The sequence below is a fragment of the Festucalex cinctus genome, chromosome 12 (assembly GCF_051991245.1).
Source record: "Festucalex cinctus isolate MCC-2025b chromosome 12, RoL_Fcin_1.0, whole genome shotgun sequence".
Classification (NCBI taxonomy): domain Eukaryota; kingdom Metazoa; phylum Chordata; class Actinopteri; order Syngnathiformes; family Syngnathidae; genus Festucalex; species Festucalex cinctus.
In genome coordinates this window covers 14,726,244-14,747,320 of record NC_135422.1, presented here as the reverse complement: position 1 = coordinate 14,747,320, position 21,077 = coordinate 14,726,244, and the positions used below count along the sequence as shown (strand labels likewise).

General features: G+C 38.6%; 3 protein-coding genes across 4 annotated transcripts; 1 reads left to right on the top strand and 2 right to left on the bottom strand.

The window, feature by feature from the left end:
- Positions 1–480: 480 nt before the first annotated feature.
- Positions 481–6,225, bottom strand: synj2bp (synaptojanin 2 binding protein). Its single transcript, XM_077538602.1, has 4 exons — positions 6,008–6,225; positions 4,371–4,507; positions 4,036–4,131; positions 481–2,200 (listed from the first exon to the last, which is right to left on the bottom strand). Exons 1-4 carry the CDS (start codon positions 6,063–6,065, stop codon positions 2,051–2,053), a joined length of 441 nt encoding a protein of 146 aa, XP_077394728.1. The 5' UTR covers positions 6,066–6,225; the 3' UTR covers positions 481–2,050.
- A 724-nt stretch (positions 6,226–6,949) lies between these two features.
- Positions 6,950–13,348, bottom strand: lgals3a (lectin, galactoside binding soluble 3a). The gene is made up of 6 exons (XM_077538130.1): positions 13,165–13,348; positions 12,750–12,767; positions 11,953–12,666; positions 9,702–9,790; positions 8,381–8,537; positions 6,950–8,316 (listed from the first exon to the last, which is right to left on the bottom strand). The coding sequence occupies exons 2-6, from the start codon at positions 12,762–12,764 to the stop codon at positions 8,161–8,163; spliced, it is 1,131 nt and encodes a 376-aa protein (XP_077394256.1). The 5' UTR covers positions 12,765–12,767; positions 13,165–13,348; the 3' UTR covers positions 6,950–8,160.
- Positions 13,349–14,635: 1,287 nt separating this feature from the next.
- gmfb (glia maturation factor, beta) lies at positions 14,636–20,897 on the top strand. 2 transcript variants are annotated; one of them, XM_077538131.1, is made up of 6 exons: positions 14,636–14,822; positions 16,889–16,985; positions 18,271–18,320; positions 18,391–18,523; positions 18,607–18,680; positions 18,809–20,897. In XM_077538131.1, the coding sequence occupies exons 1-6, from the start codon at positions 14,820–14,822 to the stop codon at positions 18,878–18,880; spliced, it is 429 nt and encodes a 142-aa protein (XP_077394257.1). In that variant the 5' UTR covers positions 14,636–14,819; the 3' UTR covers positions 18,881–20,897. The 2 variants fall into 2 exon arrangements, with proteins under 2 accessions (XP_077394257.1, XP_077394258.1); XM_077538132.1 differs by lacking the exon at positions 14,636–14,822 and adding an exon at positions 15,921–16,576.
- The last annotated feature ends 180 nt before the right edge of the window (positions 20,898–21,077 follow it).

Sequence of the window (21,077 nt, the reverse complement as noted above, 5' to 3'; positions counted from 1 at the left end):
CATCGAATGGGAGACAGACTCCGGATAAAAAATAAATAAAATAAAATAAATAAAAATAAAAAATCCGAACATCGGGCCTTTCTGATATTTACACAATGCAAATGCTTCCTTTCGGTGTAATCAAACGGCGTATTGGATTGGGTCCCCCCCCCCCCCGTGACTAACATACAAATCAGGCAAACTGCTATAGTAGTAAACATTTCTTCACATTTTGAAATCCAAATAATCCGCACAAATCAAATTACAACAATCCCAAATCCGAGGCTTTCCAACAGCGCTTCCGTTCACCGAGTTGATCGCCATTTTGACTTGTGACATAAGATCGCAAATGTCAATACTTCCAGTATAGGTGTCATTTATATGCAGATTTTCACTATTGGCCCCCCAAAAAATATCACTTTGCTGAATTTTTTTTAGAATTGTACCGTGGTCCCAAGTGTTCCCTGACCTTTCATTGAAGGGAACGTATTCAACTGTTGCTCAGATGTAAAACACTTTAATTGTTCTTATTTCTTCTTCTGGCATACACACAGCACAGTATTCACAATCAGCAGCAGATTGACATGAAATGTATTTACAAGTCAACAGACAAATAGAAACTTTTATGACAACGCACAACTCACTCTGTACTACTGGAGATGCTCCATGATTGTGGCTAGTGCAAAAATAAACATTTTAATCCCCCGAAAACACCCTCTTATCTTATTGCGCCTCTGTGCACAGTAACGGGGAATGTAGAAGTAATGTATTCAAGAATGGCGATGGACATACAAAAATCATATAGCGGCATTTCGAATGAAGAAATTCACAGTACACTGACTTGGGGATTTTAAAACTGGATTCAACAACATGTACTGTCTGGTATAGCTACTGGTAAGAATAGTGACAGAAGACAAAAAAATAGTTGATCCTGTTTGTGAGATTACAAAATTATCTATATAAAATGGCATTGACACCCGAGAAACATTCAGAACTTTATAGTTCATTATGTGATTGCCATTTCTTTGATATATTAATCGAAAAAACACTCTATAGATTGATCAATTTCGACATATAAAGAATTGCTTTTTGAAATGATCAGACCTAAAAATAGTGAAGATTAGTGCAAAAAATGAGAACCCGTGCAGATTGCAGCCAAGCAGTGCACTCTATTTTGAGTATCCAGTGCAGCAAGACTGGATTACAGTTAACTTTCGCGTATTGGGTATTGCCAGAGTATTATTTGGGAACTTTTTTTTGCTGAAAATCACACCTATTAATTGTTTTTGTTGGTAGTCAAAAGCCGTATCTAATAGAAACATTTTGCTTTGGCGCCATCTGGTGGCAAAGGAAGTTCATTGTGGCAAGAGAAACATGCTTTGCTGCCCTCTTGTGACCTCTATTGGCAATTACAAAGCTTCTTGCATGTGCATCATTTTTTTTTCCATTTGATGGCGTTTCATCTGTTGAATGAGAGGATTTATATTGTATTTTAAAATTTTTAATTTAATTTCATCTTTAAATTGTTTTTATTATATTTTTATCACTTTATTGAGCAGAGTAGTTTTATTTAGATAATTATTATTATAAGATTATTTAGAGTTGTGACATAGCATGGAGTATGGAACTAACACCTGTGTTTTGTTCTAACGTGCAATTTAGCAGGTGAATCAAAGGTCACAGGCAAGTCATGCCCTCCATTTTAACCTCCATCACATAAAGATAGGCTTAATTCATCAATTCTTAAAACATTATTGATGGCTTATTGAGCCTGCTTTGTACTTTTAGGGCAAAATACCTTAGTGTAACGCAACAATATGAAGACAGGTGAGCTCGAGAAAGCTCTTAATAATAGTTTGGTTTTTTTTCTTAAGGGCAGCCATTTTGTGACGATATGTCCCCCAAAGCTGTGCGATGACGATTATCTCTGTGAAGAGAAATGCTTTAGTGTTATTAGCTGATCAAAAAAGAAAAGTAATGTTTTTTTCCCCCCTCCCTTCTTTGGCGTTAAGCATCATGTTTGATCCTAAAAAAAACAAATAATAATAATAATAATAATAATATGGATTTGTTAAAAGGGTCGTCTGATGTTACGGATGTAAATGAATGCAAAGATGGCAGCGGCTGCTCCCGTTAGCACAGCGAGTATTCCCAGATAGGACGCCGCCGGGGGCGCATGATCGTCTTGGGAATCCGACGGCCCGTTCATATGATGGGACGACTGCAAACGGGAAGGAAAGAAACAAACGTGAAACGATTGTGTTGAAACTCGCGTGTTTGTCATACATGCGGTACCTCCAAGGTCAGGAAGTGTCTCAAAAGTCGGATTCCAACAATATTTTCAGTCATTTTTAATAGCGATAAGGGCCGGTAACGATGCCGATTATGCAGATATTTATTTTCAGTTTAAAAAAAAAAATATATATATATATATATATATATATATATATATATATATATATATATATATATATATATATATTAGTGCTGTCAAAGTTAACGCGTTAAATTTGGCGATTAATAGAAAAAAAATAACGCTTTAAAAAAAATTAACGCCGTTAAAGCCATTTTTATTTTATTTTTTTTAAACAACGTTCCTTTGCTGCCTTGAGCCGAAGCAAACCGGCACTTAAATTCGCAAGAAGAAGACGATGACGAAGAAGAAGAAGAAGACGAAGAAGAAAAAGAAGAAAAAGAAGAAGAAGAAGAAGACAACGACCACGAAGAGAACTTCTGGTCACGTGACTCATGTTGCGTCCCTGGCGCAAAGCTGGACCGCGACGGACTTTTGGGCGGAAAGTCTTACTTCAAAAAGTTACCCAACGGCTCATTGGAGAAATCTACTCCAGTTTGCTCACTTTGTAAAAGCTGAATTCAAATATCACCGAAGTTGTACATCTGAGTGGAATTGTAGGATTGCTCACTACAATGGTGGTCAGAGAGAGAAGGAGCACACAGGAGGCTGGCATCCATTGCACGCAAGTACCTGTCAACTCCTGCAACCACAGTACCCTGTGAGAGGTTGTTCTTGCTCTCAGGCCACATCATTCAAAAGAAGCGAGCTTCTTTGTCCCCTGATAAGGTGAACAAACTGGTTTGCCTCAGTAATTGGCTAAGTATAAAGAAGGATTAAGACAAATTTCTTTCCATGGAGAAAAAAAAATATTCAATAGAACTTTCAGCAGTATATATTTTTTTTTACATGGACTCAGGCACTTTTTTTATTTTGAGCGACAAAAAGAACACATTTGTTGTGATTCAAAATTTTATTTCATTTATTTTACCAGTAGAACATGCAAGACATCGCCCTCAGCATTTTTTAATAGGTATGGGTTGTTTTATCTACATTAGAGTAGAGTATTTAAAAAATAAAATAAAAAAAAAGGTGCCTGCAATGTTGAGTCAAATTTGATGTTTTTGTTTAAAGTTTATTGTTTACAGGAGAATAATTGGTTTCAAAAACATATTTATACATTTTTTGTTTTTGTTTTTTTAAATGCTACCGTATACAGAAGGCTTTGATGCAGCCTCTGAACTGAATATTACAAAAACAGCCAACAGGTGGCAGCAGAGTATAAGAGATCAACCAGGGCAATGTTGCAACCAGCTGTTTTCTGCACAGTTTTAAAGAGATTTGTGAGTAATGGTAAAACTTAGCTATATTCTAATGCTAATTTCTGCAAAACGGAAACAGAAATATACTCGAGACTCTAATCTTTCTTTTGGTAGGTTCCATGTTTCTATAGCAATAGAACCCAATATTCTGTGGGCCTTGCAAAATCAGTCAAAAGCCAGTAAAACAGCCGGAAGAAAAGGGGGTTGCTTCAGTGAAAATGGCTGTGAGTGAATGAGTTAAGAATGTTAACTCGTTGCCTGTCAAGTCCTTAAAAGGTTTAAGATGGTGACAGTTGGAACGCTAGTATAGATAATTCAAAAGTCAACCAAATCAAAGCATCACGGAAGAGATTGTGGTCTAACCTTGGAGGTACTGTTGTCCATTACATAGAATAAAAGTGGATTTGTTTTTTTTCTGGTAATGATTTATTTCTATAGTACCTTTTTTAGAACGCGCAGCTCCACGTCCTCCCCCGCTGTCCTGAACAAATCCACTGCAGCTTTGTGCGTCTGATCTTCTAGCTTGACGCCATTGATCTACATGAGGGGGGGGGGGGGGGGGGGGGGGGGGGGGGGGGGGGGGGCATCAGGCTCAACACATCTGATATTTTTTTTCTGTTAAGTTTTTTTTTTTTTTTATGATTTAGGAAGGAGTGAGAATTCACTGGGTTTCAAAACAAAAATCCTCCTGGATCCCACTCGAGTAGAAGAAAGATGTCAGTCGTGTGACTTATGTATTTTATTTTTTTTTCCAACACTATATTTGCTTTTCTTACCGCCAGGATCTGGTCACCCTCCTGAAGCCTCCCGTCCAGCGCCGCTGCGCCGTCTTCCTTGATTTTGGACACGTAGATGCCGCAGTCGTTGACGACGTACTGCTGGTCCACCCCGCCCACGATGTTGAAGCCCAGGCCTGCAAAGACACATCATGGGAGCAGGAGAAGGGAATGGCAGGAATGTTTTGTCTTCATTGCGGGTATGGCCTTAAGATATCACTCCCTCCTCTCCGGAGGTGACGCTGAGCAGTGCTGTTGCTGATGAAAATTAAAAAAAGAAGTTCTTTGACACAGGTCTTGTTGGTTGGAAAAAGATTTGACTGGTCAAAATGCAGCCAATGTCAAATATGGCTGGCTGTCGCCCCCCAACATGGCGGACCCTCGAATCTTGTATCCCTCTCTTAAAAGAACTGGTTTTATAATACAGTACTGCAGCCCTTTGTTTCATTTTACTTTGAAGTTGAAAGAGGTCTGTGGGTCAGTATGTCACAATTTGAACACACTTCAACTTATATCATTAATAAATAAGAGAATTAATGCTTATTAATAGTGCCATGAATTTCTCAAGATGATGCACAAATGCAGCACTGGAAGCTTTTCAGTCCACAATTATTGACAAAAAGTCATTTTTTTTATCGTTGTTGACAATTTTTACATACTAACATTGATCCTGCAAACTGCATGGACCGAAGAGCAACCACACAGCCCCTTCAGCATTTTTTTTTTTTTTTTACATTCTTGCGAGTTGTACACACGAGGCTTGGCAACCTTGTCAAAATATTTGCGGTTCACATGCCAAAAGTCAAAAGTAATGTAGCAGAAAGCAATTCCAAATCGCAAAGGCTACTTAATTTCAGACAGTCAGTTGGCTTTATTTATTATACATATGTACAGGCTGTATATTGTACTTTATGATACATAGGCTACCCTGTATGTGAGAAAGTGCAGCAGTCTACATGTTTACAATTTCAAAGTCAGTCATGAAGGCAGCGATTTGTTTATATTATTGTTGTGATGCGATTTATGTTTACGCCACACTTTTTTGGTAGAATTTTGTGATGTCGAAGAGACGCTTAAAAGACTTGAGTATGTTGACGGTTCTGGGTGAAGTAGATAAATAGGCTTTCATATTAATTTATGGTTCATTTTCCATTATTTTTATCCTAATCCTGTGGGACCAAAACATTTATGACTAATCTGATATGGTTTGTAGTAGTACAGATTAATTGCATTGCTTGTGTTTACTTAAAAATACATGAGCAGAGGACCTTACAAAAAATAAAATAAAAATCGCATGTCAAATCGATTTTTAGATGGCTTTTGAAATTCGTCCAGCCCTCGTCAAAAGTGGATAAGTCCCTGCTTTTGTGATGTACAAATGGTGCCGAGTTGTGTACTATGCGCGCAGATTCACTTTCAGTCTGACAGGCCGAGCAAACACATTTTAAAAAGACGTTAAATAAGATAAAACGCATTAAAAGATCGATCAGTTTGACCTAATTTGTCAGCTAGAATCTTTTAACAAAGCTGCCATCTCTTAAATTATTCGTCTTTCGCTAGTTTGGTGAGTTTAGTTAGCAATTAGCTCGATAGCTTCGCCGCTGGCCACGTATAAGGCATATATAAATGATCTTTACCTGCCGGTCCCCGCTTGAGTTTTATGTCCACCGTGTTCGAGAGCAGCGAGCCGTTCATGGTTACCGTGGTGGCGATTGTTTAAAAGCCGAGGAAACGCAGGAGGTAAACTTATTTGCGTGAAGGTGAACTCATTGGAGAAGAGTCCGCGATTTGCTCGCTGTCTCGGGCGGCGCTACATGAAGCTTTGCGCGCGAGTGCTGCCCCCTACCGGGGCAAGAAACGTACGGAGCCCCTCACCTTTGGGGCTCCGTAGAAACGAAAGACACGTGCAAAAAAAAAAAAAAAGCGTAAGAATTCCTCTCCCTTAGAATTTATTTCACTCGACAAAAAATATTTTTCATATAAATGTTAAGAAGTCACAGTATTTCGGTTTATTTGACATTTCAATATTTACTGGTATCATTGCTTTATTGAAAATATGATTTTTGCATTTTTCACATTGATTTACAACTCAGGTAGCGACATACAGACTACATAAAAATATTGTGAAAAAGTTACTTTTAATATTTGGTTTATACCTGTGTAACATTTAAAACAATCTATGTAACGTGAAAAGTAAATGTTTTACTGAAAATATTTTCCACATTTTTTTTACGATGCTATTTACTTTAAGCCTATTAAGTAGTCACACAAGTGTAAAAACAATGTTTTTTTTTACAAAAAATATTCAGTTTAATTTTTATTTTATTCAAAATAAGAGTTAAGTAGCACCCTCCACGTCTGTAAGCCATTACTTCTAGAAATAATTTTACTAGTATTGCTGAAGCACTTTGTGTTCATTTAAATTTTTCTTTTTAAAAGTGTTCTATAAATAAGTTGAAACATTAGTTTAATACTAAAATATCCTAATTAAATGAAAAAATAAATGCATAATAGATTATTTTAGAGTTGCACACATTACTTCGTTATTATTCCCCCAGCATTACTCAAAAAGCCAAGCATCACTGACACATCTTTATTATTTCAGTCATATGTCCAATAAACACAAATACATTTGTGTGTGTATAGGGGGTTGATAAAATAAATCAGCCGTTTAATGTTTGCCATTTTCTTCCGGTTTAAGAAAAAACAAAAAACAAAGCAAAAAAAAACACTCATGTAGCCTCACGCTTGTTATCTTTGGCAATAATACACTTAATTCCAAACATGCTCCTCCCACTGTGTCGGGCCACGGGAGAAAATACAGCATTTGTCATTTTGCAACTTGGAAGGAGCCATGGTTAATAATGCAAGAATGGCTTTTAAATAGTATGTTTCAGCTTCCTTTCTTTTATACGTTACAAAAGGTCACTGATACTGTCAGAAAGGTATTCATTTCACGGCATTAATCAAAAGACAGCCATTTATTAACTTAGATTTTTGCATTGGAAGGCGATAAACGTGAAATGTTTCGGGACACAAGACAGCAGTAAATGGACCGTTTCACCATGTTTGTACAACGTACACATACAGGCGCCAGGGTACTTCGGGGGAGCAGAAAGTATGGAAGTAACTGCTGACACACCAAAGAGGGTTTTTATTTTATTTTTTGGGGATATATGTAAAAACAAAAATAAAATATCCAGCCAAACCTGTAGGTAAGGAGGATAAATGGAAGGGTTGTCTGTCAATAGCTGTACAGAGAGCAATTTAGCAACGCTAGCTAGCGTTAGCTTTGCAGAACGCTCAATTCTCTTCGCTATTAATCCGATCAAAAGAAAATTTAATTAACCAGCCACTCTTCTAAACTTTTTAATCAACTTACCTGTTGAAATGTCAAATCAAATGTAAACAAATGTTACATCATTCTAAGCAAATTAACTTGCATATCGTTTCAGCTGATGGTAGTGAAGAAAAAAATAAGTAAAATCCATCATTCAAACTTAATGGCTCCGCCTTGGTCAAATGTTAACTCGTAGTGCAATTGGAGGTTTTGCCATTTGCGTGTCATCATGGTGGAAAGGTCCATTCATGTTTTTTTTCCGTCCATACTTAAGTGCAGCTCTAACGTCTGTATATAGCAAAGCATTATTTTCATGCCATCTACTGAGATAAATTATACGATGACCTGCTAAACGAGTGTGTAATCTGATGCGTGTGTCAAATTCCCCCAAGGCGTGCGACGTTACGCATTATTTTTCCGTTCAAATTCAGTTCGTCCTTTCCAGCGTTTTCAGATCATGTTGGGCGCCACGCTGTAGAGCGCCACGTCGCCCGTCACCCGCAGCAGGGTGACGTCCTCCAGGTCGCCCACGCGGTGCTCGTACTCCAGCAGGTGGTTGCCGTCCACCGCCACCTTGAACATGTCCTCCTCCACCAGGATCTTCAGCTGTCGCAGACGAACAAGACGTCAGTGGGAAGTCCCGTTTGCGTGTTTGCGTACGTGCGCTTACCTCAAAGCGTTGGCCTTGAACAAAGGGGAAAACTCCGCCCCTTTCCTCGGGCCCCCAACAGCCTCCAATGCTGGAGTTTCTGACGATGTTCTGCTCGTGGAAGCGAGGGTTGAAGTGGAAGACCACGTCGGAACCCTTCATGAAGTCCACGTGGAACCTGCATCCCGAACATTTCATATATTTATAGAATGATCAATTATATCATATTGGGGTCCACTTCATGTTGCAATCGGCTTAATGTCAGATACTTAATTTTTTTACATTAAAATACTAAATATATTTCTCATTTTATTGGGGTATAATAAATCTGATTAGGATAATTTAATGTCAACATCACAAGATGGGAAAAAAAAACAATTAAAATTATAAATGTATATATTATTCATTAATTTAGTTATACATTACTAATTAGATGAAATCAGATGACAAACTACATTTAAAAAATTATATATTTTTATTTAAAAGGAAACTAGAGAAGACAAGGATCCTGTAAGACCTCTTTAAACACGTTCAAATTTTTAGATTAATTACATTAAAAATTTCACATTATTTGACTTGTAAGAAGTCAAGAAAAAATGTTTTCAAAAAACAGTACTGATAAATACAGTATTCTAAAATATTTAATATATCAAAAGACATTTAATTAGAATTTTTTTAAATACATAAAAAATTGCAAAAAAAATGGAATATTTGATAAAACAATGCAATCTGGGGGAAAATCCTTACAGAATAATATATAATACATTGTTTTGGTAATTGAATTCATAATTTTAGGAATTTGAAATTAGAGAAATCGGCAATAATTTCATGCAATTTGAAAAAAAAAAAAAAAGTATTGGGGGGGTTATGTATCAAAAGTAGGGCTGCACAATATCTCGAAAAAATATCGATATTACGATATTGGCTCATGCAATATGCATATCGCAAAGACATGCAACTAAGTTTCATGTGGAATTTTATGCTTTTATCTGAATTTGACCAGTCCGCCTCTAACTAAAATGTGCACCACCATCCAATAGTTCAACATTATCGAGATGTCATTACAATTAATTAATATTATATTGAGTTTGCTTATTTTGCTGCATGAAAAAAAATAATTATTTCATTAGATAATAGAAATGTCATTTCTTTACATAGACGTTAAACATCGCAATAATATTGATATCGCTATCGCTCGCTATATTCAGCAACCTCATCCCATATCGCATGCTTTTCCAATATCGTGCAGCCCTAATCAAAAGTATACTAATCAATGACTACTATGACTATTTTGTAAATGCAAACCTCCAGGCTCAACTTTTGAGCAGGAGTGAGTACACACCTGCTGGCTCCAGGAACCGGCTCCCCGACGATGGTGATGACGAGACGCGGAATCAGTCCGGCATGCAGCGGCAGATCGTAGGGCACCATCTGCAAAAAAAAATAAAAAATCATAAATCATATTCGAGCCAAGCACAACATGATTACGCCACTTCTCACAACAAATCTTCCTCTCGGATCTGTACACACGTAGAGAAAGAAGGCGCAAATCGTTACATTTCAAAAGTGGCAAAACTTAAATGCACATTTCTTTTTCAACTCAGCACAATGAGACAGCAACCACTGATAAAAAACAAAAAACAAAAAAGAAACATTAACAGAACTTTTATTTGTAGGGGCTTACAAAATTGCGGCCAGTGAAACAAGCTCAGATTTTTCTTAATGCAGCAAATAATAAAATGTGCTCATCATTGCATATACAGTAATGCATAACACGGGTGCCCAAAGTCTTCAACTCCCAATGCAACGTGTTCTAGTCAAACCACATGTTGATTCTGGAAGTGACGTCCTTTGTCCCTTTCATTTATTTATATGGCGGATATGATCTGGGCTGAAAGACAAGAAAACATTTTCAAAAAAATGTTTAAAGAAAAATGTAACTTATTTGAGTTTGGATGTTGCTTCTCGCCACCAGCAGCGTGCGACATGTTATTGCACCCAAGGCAAGCCATCTTCAAGAAACTCCTGCATCCCATTGAGCCCAGAAACTAAGTGGGAAAAGTTTGAGTTGTTTCCACCAAATGGTACGGTACGGTACGGTACGATACGGTACGGCGTGTGATCAAGGGTCGTATCCGGGGGCGTAAAAGAGTTAGAGGCAGCTTTTATTTGCCTGTGCCTTTGAGACAGAACCTCTCAAAGCGGGACCTTGGAGAGCCGAGACAAACGGCTCATTTTATAATGTTAAAATGTTGGACATTTAAAATGTTAATTTATTAAAGGAGTACTTCACTTATTTATCCCATTATAGCAATAAAAAGCTAATATTTTGTCTGTAATTAATTTGATACTTTCATTATTTTTCACGTACAATTAGTAGCTTTAAAAACACATTTTGCAACTTGCTGTCGACTGAAAATGACATCACAAGGGCTCAGGTAACCAATCACAGCTCACCTGTTTTCTAGGTTTGGTCATTGACAAGCTGAGCTGTCATTGGTTACCTGAGCCTTTGTGATGTCGACAACAAGTTGGAAAATATGTTTTTAAAGCTACTAATTGTATGTGAAAAATAATGAAAATATTAAATTTATTATAGGCAAAATATTCATGTTTGCCAAAAATGGCTAAATAAGTAAAGTATCCTTTAAGAATTGTGTTTACTGTTTACAAACATTTTTTATGAAAGTTTCACTATTCAAGAGTAGCACTTATTTTCACGTTATCTGTAAAAAAATAAATAATAATATTAAAAAAGATAATAATAAAGGGATTTTATGTTGACAGGAAATGACAAAATGGCCATTAATAGCAGAAAAATAGAGGAAAAAGGGGTGTATTTTGCTACATTGTTGCTCCAGAGTAATCGTTATTACACTCCACAATTACAAAATTGGCATAATCGTGAAGAAAATGAAAAGATTATTAATACTAATTTTGAGTTGTTTAAATGTATATATTTGTACCTTTTTTATTTTAAAATAACTAATTTAGTAAACCATATTTGGTCCAAAAGAAACTTGTGTTTCAAAGAGATTTATTTGTCTTAATATTTTTTTACGTTGAAACATTTTTTTGTTTTGTACCAAAAGAACAAATGATCGTCCTATTCGTGATTTCAATTATTACCAAATTAATTGCGATGAATATATTCTTCATAATTGAGCAGCCCTACTACTGAGATGGAAAAAGTTGCTAAATATAGTGACAGAGTTGCCAAATTGGCAACATGAGCAGTCGCAACCGCCCGAACTGAGTGATTGGATGTCTAGTGTACTATAACTCGTCGCCCTTGAGTATTTTGATAAAAGAATATTAGCGACCTTTAGAATGAAGTCTTCTGGAACTGTTACAAATTGTGAGAAAAAAAACAAACAGTCTCCTTAACATATAAAAAAATTTAATGATTGATTGTCGATTTCTTGATAGTCCATCAAGAAAATGTAGTCTTCCCATTCTACACCGGATTAAACCAGACCACTTGGTGAAAAATATCAAGCCGGACAAAACCAAAAGCGAAAGTTTGTCACCGCAGAAGCTCGACTGCACACCACCTGCAAGCAAATTGACAGGACGCAGTTCGTCGTACTCACCATCATGCCTCCGGGAGCGGCGGGGTTGTCGTAGGGATCCATCGGGCCAGGACCGGGACCGAAGGGGCCCGGTGCCGGTGGGAAACCTCCGCCCCCGGGTCCCCAAGAGCCAGTTGGAATAGGGGGAAAGCCTCCACCAGGGGGAAACGCCGGGAAGGCACCTGGGCCGGCAGAAGGAGGGAAAGCGCCCGGACCCCCCGGGCCATACATGCCGTTACCCGCTGCTGGGTAGTTACCCGGGAGAGGCATGTTGGGATAGGACCCGGGAGGAGCGCCGGGACCGGAGGAGAAAGGTCCAGCTGGGTATTGAACCGGCCCACCGGGTAACTGGCCGGGCGCCCCTTCGGGCGGGTAGTGGCCTGGGAACTGGCCGGGAGCCCCGGGGCTGGCGGGGTACTGCCCCGGAGCCCCTGGCGCCGGAGGATATTGTCCAGGCATCCCGGGAGCCGACGGGAATCCGCCCGGCGCCGAGGGGGGCCCCGGGTAGTGGCCCGGCGCTCCGGGGCCGGAGGGAAAGGGGAACTGGCCCGGCGCCCCGGGGCCAGTGCCGCCAGGGAAGCCGGAGGGGGCGGAGGGCTGAGTGGGAGCGCCGGGGGCTGACGAGGGCCATCCGGGGTTGGAAGGGGGCGGAGGGTTGGTTGATGGCGCTGACGGGTTGGTGTTGCCTTGTTGTTTGGCCTTGCTTGGGGTGCTGTCTCCCAAAGCGTCTGCTAACTACAGTTGGGGGGGCGGGGACAAGAGTTATCATACAATAATACAGTAACTGTAAAACAACCGTGATATTCAGCTAAACTTACCGAGAAATCCGACATGACCTAAAACAAAGACAAGATAGAATGTGAGTATTTTTGGGGCGGGTAACAAGCTGTCAAGCAGGAGGGAGTGTCACACACACACAAACAGGCGCATCTGAGTAATGGCACACTAAATATTTCCATTCTGCACAAATGAGTAACAAAGTCCAGTGAGGTGGACGCCCGAGTGGACTGAACCGACATTAGGCCAGGCAAATCAAGCGCTGTCACCGCGTGCATGCTAAAGGCTATTTACTTATTTGGCCGAACGAGCTAAGTTGCTACACTGTTGACAGCGCGAGTGGGCTAACTGTCGCTGCGAAACTATGAGTGAGCGAAGGCTAACTCGCTAGTTTGTCAACTCCGCTGGTAGTAAAACAAGACAACAGGAGAGGAATATGGTATTGTCAATAAAAACCTCGCCGGATGCTGGAGTCTTCCGAAGTGAAAAGTGGGTCGCTTGTTGTCCAGGAGTGTAGGCCAGTTAGCCAACCAATTTAGCCTCCTCGGCAGGCTAACTACAAGCTACACAGCAGCTGCCTGCCTTGCAAACACAACTCTTCAAACAGGAAGTGCGAGCACGCCCATTTCGTGACGTCACAGTGGAGAACATTATTTTTTTGTCCTTTCTTGTTTTTATTCTTTTATTTCAGTTCTTTATTTACTTTAGTCTTTGTTGTTTCGGCGTCGTGGGTTTATGTAAAGCATGTAGCTTGGATCGGCAGCAGAAAAAAAAAAAAAAAATCTACATTTTACATCATTTCTATAGATTGCCCCTTCAGTATAACGTTCTGGGAAAATGTAGAGAAATACATTTTCCAAAAGACTAGCCATATAAAGATTGAAGTAAAAATATTATTTAAAATAATATATTTTATAATGTGTATAGCCTACACTGGTTTCATTACACAAACAGAATGTACATAGTATTTTCATTCTGCTAAGGAATGTTTATATTTAAAGCTATTTTTGAAGATTACTCCACGATTTAAGATATTTTTGATTGAATTTTATTGTTTCATTTAGTGTTTTCATTCATTGTTACAGTATATTGACCAATATGTTGACTAGTTTTGTCAACTTGAATGACGTGGCTTGCAAACATCAAGTGACCAAACCTGAAAACACGTGAGCTGTGACAGGTACTTTGAGGTCAATTTCAGTCGACAGCAGGTGGAATGTGCTGCTTGAAATGTCAGCCACCTTGGATGGCTGAAAACAGATGGATTCATCTCATGATTTCATATTCAGCAAACACAATTTTAATCCGAATACAGTGTTTAGATTATACGCACATTGCAAATAATGAACATTTTTACTTGACTTCTGATTTAAATTATGTTATAATTAATAATGATGATATTGATATTAAAAATGTCAAGTAAAAAAATTCACTCGAGACACACGATCTCAACTTAACTTTAGAGTCACGTTCCAAAGGAGACATTCCTCTTTGATGACGTCACATTAAAAAAAATAGGTGCGTTCATGTAAATGTGACAAAAAATTGTCGCGATCACCAAATTAAATTGAATTTTAGTTATTACAGTTGTATTCGAATCCTAAATATATATATATATATTATATATATATATATATATTATATATATATATATATTATATATATATATATATATATATATATATATATATATATATATATATATATATATATATATATATATATATATATATATATATATATATATATATATATATATATATATATATATATATATATATAAGAGAAGAACTTCTGTATATCTATTAAAATAAATGTATTATTATCAGATTATATCCAAGCATAATTAGTCCCACAGTTTATGTCGCCGATCCAGCTGCTCTTTACTTGGTTCGTACTTAAGAATTGCGAACGTTTATCGATAGATTTATCACAACAGCGGTGAGTGTGGCTGGATGAAGTTTAGAAGCATCACTTGTTCCGGATTGGCCCAAGTAAAGCCGTCACAAGCGGTTGTGAAGTTTCCAAAAAAACAAAAAACATTGAACGCGTCACTGCCATTCTGAGCAGCAGCCTGACTCGTCTTCGAGCTTTGAACTCCGAACACAACAATGGTGAGTGTGTCGTTTATGTCGGGGAGAGAGTTGTCGCCTCGTTCGCTTGTGTGTTTCCATCTGGTGGTGTTGACGAACGTAAAGTTTTGGAGGTACGGTTGCAGGAGGAAAAGTACGATCGTTTGCAGACTAGCGTTAGCTTGGTAGCCTTAGCATGAGTTCCACCCTTTTAGTTTCAAGCTGAGAGGCGAATAGTCAACCGTTTTCCGGTTGTGGGTGTCAAAATAAAAGCTAAATTGGCAAGTTTTTCAAGTTCCTTAGTTTGTTTACTTTTCTTTGTGTTACGAACCATGTTTTAAGAACAAGTGCAGAATGGGGGGAGAGGACAGTGACAGTCACCAAAGCACTTTCAGATGATTAGGGCTGCAACTGGTTATTTTGACAGTTACTTAAATGATCGATTGTTTTCTCCGTTACTCAATAAATTAGATTTTTAAAAATGGGTTTTACTTATTTAATTATGATAGTCGTTAATGTTTTGGTCCATAACATGTCAGAAAATAGGCAAAAATGTTATTTGTTTTTCAAAGTAAAAGGTAACGTTTATGATTCGACACAATAAGTCTGCTTTCATGGAGCAGCAATTGGATAACGTTTACTTGTGAGAAGCAGAAATTCCCAAGCACTTGGACAATTTCAAATTAAACAAGGTATCCAAACAATTATCATCAACAATGATTATCAATTAATTTGGTAATCAACTCGTCAATTAAGTAATGTTGCACCTTACAGACAATTATTGAGTGAAAAAAAAGCAAACACACGAATACCAAATAGGTTCCAATATGATGCCACTTTTACAAGAGCATACCCACCACTCCAGCAGAAAGGGTGCTATTACTATAGCGCTGTCTTCAAATTAACGTTTACAACCAGCTACAAAAGTTTAACTACAATTGGTGAAATAAGACCTGCTATGAAGTCAGATAACTAGCTAATAAAATAGCATTGCTATTTGCTCACATCACCCCTTTTCTGCTATGATGTTATTTCACAAACCAAAGAAAGTAGTGCTTAGTTAGTGTAGTATTTATCTAGGCTCCTACGCTAGCTAATACTATTCATGAGCCTCATCTCAAGGTGGTTTGTGTTGCGGATAGTTCAGCTATGTTTAATAATTTATGTATTGTTGTTTGTCTTATTTTGAAGGAGAATGTAGACACTTTCTGCTGTATCTGGGGAAACTTTATGCAGCGGATACCGTGCAAATATGTTTCAACATGCATGGGTTCTGCAAGCAAGCACCTCCTCCTCCTCCTTTTCGTGATTTTTTTTTTCCACACGACTGCTTTTGACTGCATCTCTCCTCAATAAAAGAGAGTTTACCCGTCAAGGCATTATTTAGCTCTGTGTCAGTTAGCCTACCAGCTGTCTTCCTGGTTAGAAATAAAGAACCGTAGCAGAAAGTAGGACTGATGTCACAAGTGTCTTTTGTGGTTCCTCATTCTTTGTTTGCACTTCCTATTGTGTCACTTGCGCTGAAAGTCGGCTAAATCTCTGAGGATCTTCTCTTAAAGCTCAGAAAAATCCCGCCTCCCACCCGGGCCATCTGTTGAGGAAGGCGTAATTATAGAATGAAGACTTTGAAGGAGCTCATGTCTTCGTGCTGTGAAGGTGATGTAATGTGATGAGGAGGTGACACACAGGTGGGGAGCATTAAAATCCTGTTGAGCCAGCTGGGTACTTTTTGTCGTTTGTGGCTGCGGGTCAGATAATTGGGAAGCCTTCAGTCAGTGGTGCTGCACTCCAGCTTGGTATAAACGTCTTAGCTGATTACACTTTAAAGCGCCTAAGGCCATCAATTCAGAGATTTATTTTTAATTACAGTACTGTAAAATCCAGTGAATAACACTTCCCAAATCGGGGAATGTACCAGTGCCTAAGCAGTACTTAGGAGATGGAAAAAAAAAAAATAGAATCACCTATTCTAAAAGAAGACCTATCCTCATGCATGACATCAGGTCAAATGTTGATATACGGCAGCATACCCCATGTGATTTCATTTATGAGCGCGTTGTGGTTATTTGTCGGCAATTACTTTCTTTTTTTTTCTTTTTATTTGCTAGAGTGAAACACTGTCAGTGTGCGAAGTGGACGAAGATCTGGTCCAGAAGTTGAAGAAGTTCCGTCTCCGCAAGGAGACCAACAATGCGGCCATCATCAGTTGAGTAGCGGTTCACAGTTCCTTCCCTTTCGTATTTTTTATTTCATGTTGTCCTTAAGATTCCGCATTAATGCGACTTTTCATGAAACATACAGTTTCATCAGTCAAAATCCTTGACAGTTTCCCGGAAGTGGGTCACTCACAGCCTTTTTAAGCCGTAAGCCGACGCTTGTTGTGCTGGTGGCGCTCTTATTTATGCTGCACACATGCTGGGTTGGGCGAAAGGATAGGAGACGCTTTAAATATCCAATCAAACGGGGTTTACATCAGTTTTGAAAAGCTTTGGCCAGAAGAAAATTAAGTGTCCAAAATAAGACAAAAACTGGTCTCTTGGAGGTACAAGGATTCCGCCTGATACCATCAATATACAGCAGGAACGGCATGGCTCAGGTGGTAGAGTGGCTGTCTCCCAACCTGAAGGTTGTAGGTTAGTTCCTAAACCCCCTTGAGTAGCTTTTTTGAAAAAGAAAAAGAAATAAACTGGTATAATGTTTTCAAAACTGGCCTTGTAAAATTTACTTAGAATTTCTGAGTGAAAAACTTAGTGGAGTTTTTTTGTTGTTGTGGAAATGCTGAAGCAGTCCCACATATGTTATGATTTTTATTTTCCATACTTTTTTGCCGCTTAACAACTCCCGCATAATACTTCCAATTTACATTGTTCAAATTTCATCTAGCTTCAAAAATTCACTCCTTTCAGGGTATATACCATCTGATTCCACATTACTGACAGTATTTGCACAATTTAACGTTTAATAATATCAACTTTTCCCCATTAATTTTCTAAGCAACAGTCATTGAACTTTTTCTAAGTATTACTTTCCTCGCCCACTTCCATATAAATAACTTATCATCATTACCAGGTGTCTGATACTGCTCGGTGGCACAGTTGGTAAAGCGCATTGTCCAGTAACCAGGAGGTCATAATTTCATAATCCATCCATCCATCCATCTTCTTCCACTTATCCGAGGTTGCAGCTTTAGGAGGGAAACCAGGACCTCCCTCTCCCCAGCCACTTCAACCAGCTCCTCCGGCGGGATCCCAAGGCGTTCCCAGGCCAACCGGGAGACATAGTCTCTCCAGCGTGTCCTGGGTCGTCCCCGGGGCCTAATTTCATAATTTATCTCTCCATTTGCTTTCAGCATTCCGACACAATATCTCCAGAAATTGCACTTAGTCTAGTTGTTGTTTTATTTTTGTTTTTTTTGTTTTTTTTAACAGTGTACTTGTTCTTGTTTTGTTGTATTCACTTACCATGTTTGATTTTCTTTTAAACCCCTTAGTGAAGATCGATAAAGATAAACAGCTGGTGATCTTGGATGAAGAATACGAGGTAGGTTGTTGAATTATTGATGCTGAACTGTATGGTAAGCGTGAAAGTTGCGCCGTTTGATTTGCTCCAGGACATTTCTCCCGACGGCTTGAAAGAAGAGCTCCCGGAGAGGCAGCCCCGATTTGTGGTGTACAGTTACAAATACCAGCACGATGACGGACGCGTGTCTTATCCTCTTTGCTTCATCTTCTCCAGCCCCGTGGGTGCGTATGCAAAGTCGATGACGTTTCAAAGATCGGCAATTTCGCTTGCTCACTGGAATGTTCCGTGTCTGTGTTTGGGACAGGTTGCAAGGTGGAGCAGCATATTATGTACGCAGGCAGCAAAAACACGCTGGTGCATACTGCTCAATTGACCAAGGTTTGTGAACATCGATATAACTAGGGAATGGGCACGTGCAGATGCACAAACTAGGTGCACATTTTCTGACAAAAAAACAAAAAACAAAACAACATTCCAAACCCGAATTTCAATCTTTGCCGCTGCAGGTGTTTGAGATCCGGAACACAGAGGACTTGACGGAGGAATGGCTTCGGGAGAAACTCCGCTTCTTCCGCTAAAGAACCTCGGAAGGTCCACCAACGCCGCTCTCTTTCCGAACCTCGACCTGATTTAAATAGTGTTTACTACTTCCTCTTGTTCTAGGCTTCTTCTCACTGGTTCAAATGTTTGCGGGTTGAGGTTTGCGACGGTTATTTTACAGTATACACTCTTACACGTGTATACCGCTAACCCACCAGGTCCGTTCCCAGCCTCCCCCTTTTGTCGTCTCCGTGTGCCGGGTTTGTGTTCCATGTCGAATGAAAACTTCTGTAGTGGACCAAACTCACCCACGCTTCCCAAGTGTTTGGTTTTCGGAGCATTTCCACAGGTTCCAAAAGTATTACTCTGTTCTCATATTTTTTTGTTTTTTTTGTCTTGACTTTTAAAGTACTGTTTGGGTTGTTGTTTTTTTGTTTGTTTGTTTTTTTGCTATTTTGAGAAATCAAACATCCTGCCGCTCAACATGTGAAATTCAGCTTGTGATTCAGATGAATTTGAGGGGATGTAAATCATCGTCGAGCACAATAAGGCACTTAGGAATTGAGTATGGTCAGGTTGCCAAGTAGGATGTGCGCTAACATTTCAGACGGCAAATTTAGTAGCCCAGTTTTTTTTGTTAAACATAGCGTAGCGTAGTTAAAATGCTCATTTGGTGGGTATGCTGTAGTACGCCAGTCAGTTTTTTTTCCATTATAACTTTACTTTTTTTTTCTTTTTCTTTTTTTCGGGGAACTGCAGGGTAAATCCTCTTTGGTGCCCTCATCTCAAAACATTCCAAACTGGAGAATCTACACACACTTTGTGAAAATCCTGAAGGCTGCGTCTTTGCTTAATTGAAATGGATAGCTATAAATGTGCGGTGTTATTATTAAAATCTTGTATTTACTGACTGATTTCTAGTCGTGTTGATGAATGTCGTACGTAAAGTGAATGCTTCGTGTGCTTCGAAACAACACTCAGAGTCTCTGAATGTTCTGAACTTCTGTTTCAGGTTCAATTGTGTGGATGTAGCTCCACTTCCTTAAGGTCATCTTATGTTTCTATCTATAGATGGCAAAAATGAGTTGAGAGCCTCGGCTGATTTGAGACACCATTATGCCAATAATTGACTTTGTAAGAATTCTTTATTTTTTAAAAATGATTTCGCCCGCGGTCTTTTTTTTCTTTTTTTTTCGTCTATTGAATGTGCCAGTGGCTTTAATCTTTGTGCCAGTAATCTTTTAAGTCCAATTATATTAGTGATTGTGCTAGGTTATTGTTCAGTCCTTAAAACCGCAAAACCGGGGGAAAAAAAAAAAAAAGTGACCTAATAAAAATAATTTAATGATTAAAATAATTGCCCTGCTCTAACAGCGAATACAACTTTCGGTAAACAATGACCTGATGCTGCACTATGAGGGGTGGGATGAGATGCCATAAAGAAATGATTGTATTTTCACGCGCGGTGGCGGCACTTCATCACCAAGATGCCAAATTACACATGCCAGTCCGAGTAGCAGATCGGAGATATCGGCACATGCAGCGGACATATTTCCAAACATGACCATCCCCAGTTAATCAGTTTCCGGTCATGCATTGTGAGGAAATCAAATCTGCAGTCATTGTAAAATGAAAAGTAAACCTATGAGAAATCAAAGCTTTGATGTTATAAAGTCCAGCACAGGTTTTTGAATGATTTTGATTGATTTTTTTTTTTTTTTGCCTGATCTATTTGCTGCAGCTGCATTCTATTTGATATACTGTACTTAACACTCCTTTTTAAAGAAAAGTACGAATAGGAGTTGGGTCATAGTTGGGTGATTGAACTGCTTGCTTCCCTCCCTATTATTATTATGATAATGTAGTGCTGTCGTAGTCATTTTGTCCTGCTGTTTTTTCACCTTTCTGTATGAAAGAATGAAAAAAGAAAATCTACATTTGTCAGCTGGTGAAACTTAAGATATTGTACTGTATTTGTATTTTCCATACTGTACTTTATTATGAAAATGTGTCGATAGTCTCCTGTTGTTCAAATAAAAGCGTGGACCATGTTTAGCTTGTTTTCCCACGAGTCTATTCTGTGTACTGAATGTTGTACCTTTGGATATTTTAAGACCATGATATTTACTGTATGTTTGTTAACAAAATGTACAAAAATCTTAAAAAAAAAAAAACTGCAAAAATAAAATGGGATTAAAAATATATATTATACACTAGAAAATACAAAATAGGGAA

What these genes read in the sequence shown, in the direction of transcription:
- gmfb (XM_077538131.1), top strand. An exon ending in TCTTGGATGAAGAATACGAG is followed by an intron (nt 18,321 to 18,390) that starts GTAGGTTGTTGA and finishes GATTTGCTCCAG; the next exon opens with GACATTTCTCCCGACGGCTT. An exon ending in ATACTGCTCAATTGACCAAG is followed by an intron (nt 18,681 to 18,808) that starts GTTTGTGAACAT and finishes TTGCCGCTGCAG; the next exon opens with GTGTTTGAGATCCGGAACAC.
- synj2bp (XM_077538602.1), bottom strand. Translation starts at nt 6,065, where the DNA reads ATGAACGGCTCGCTGCTCTCGAACACGGTGGACATAAAACTCAAGCGG. An exon ending in ACTCAAGCGGGGACCGGCAG is followed by an intron (nt 4,508 to 6,007) that starts GTAAAGATCATT and finishes GTGTCTTTGCAG; the next exon opens with GCCTGGGCTTCAACATCGTG. An exon ending in AGGGTGACCAGATCCTGGCG is followed by an intron (nt 4,132 to 4,370) that starts GTAAGAAAAGCA and finishes CCCCTCATGTAG; the next exon opens with ATCAATGGCGTCAAGCTAGA.
- lgals3a (XM_077538130.1), bottom strand. An exon ending in CCGCTCCCGGAGGCATGATG is followed by an intron (nt 9,791 to 11,952) that starts GTGAGTACGACG and finishes TTTTTTTTGCAG; the next exon opens with ATGGTGCCCTACGATCTGCC. An exon ending in TTCAAGGCCAACGCTTTGAG is followed by an intron (nt 8,317 to 8,380) that starts GTAAGCGCACGT and finishes CGTCTGCGACAG; the next exon opens with CTGAAGATCCTGGTGGAGGA.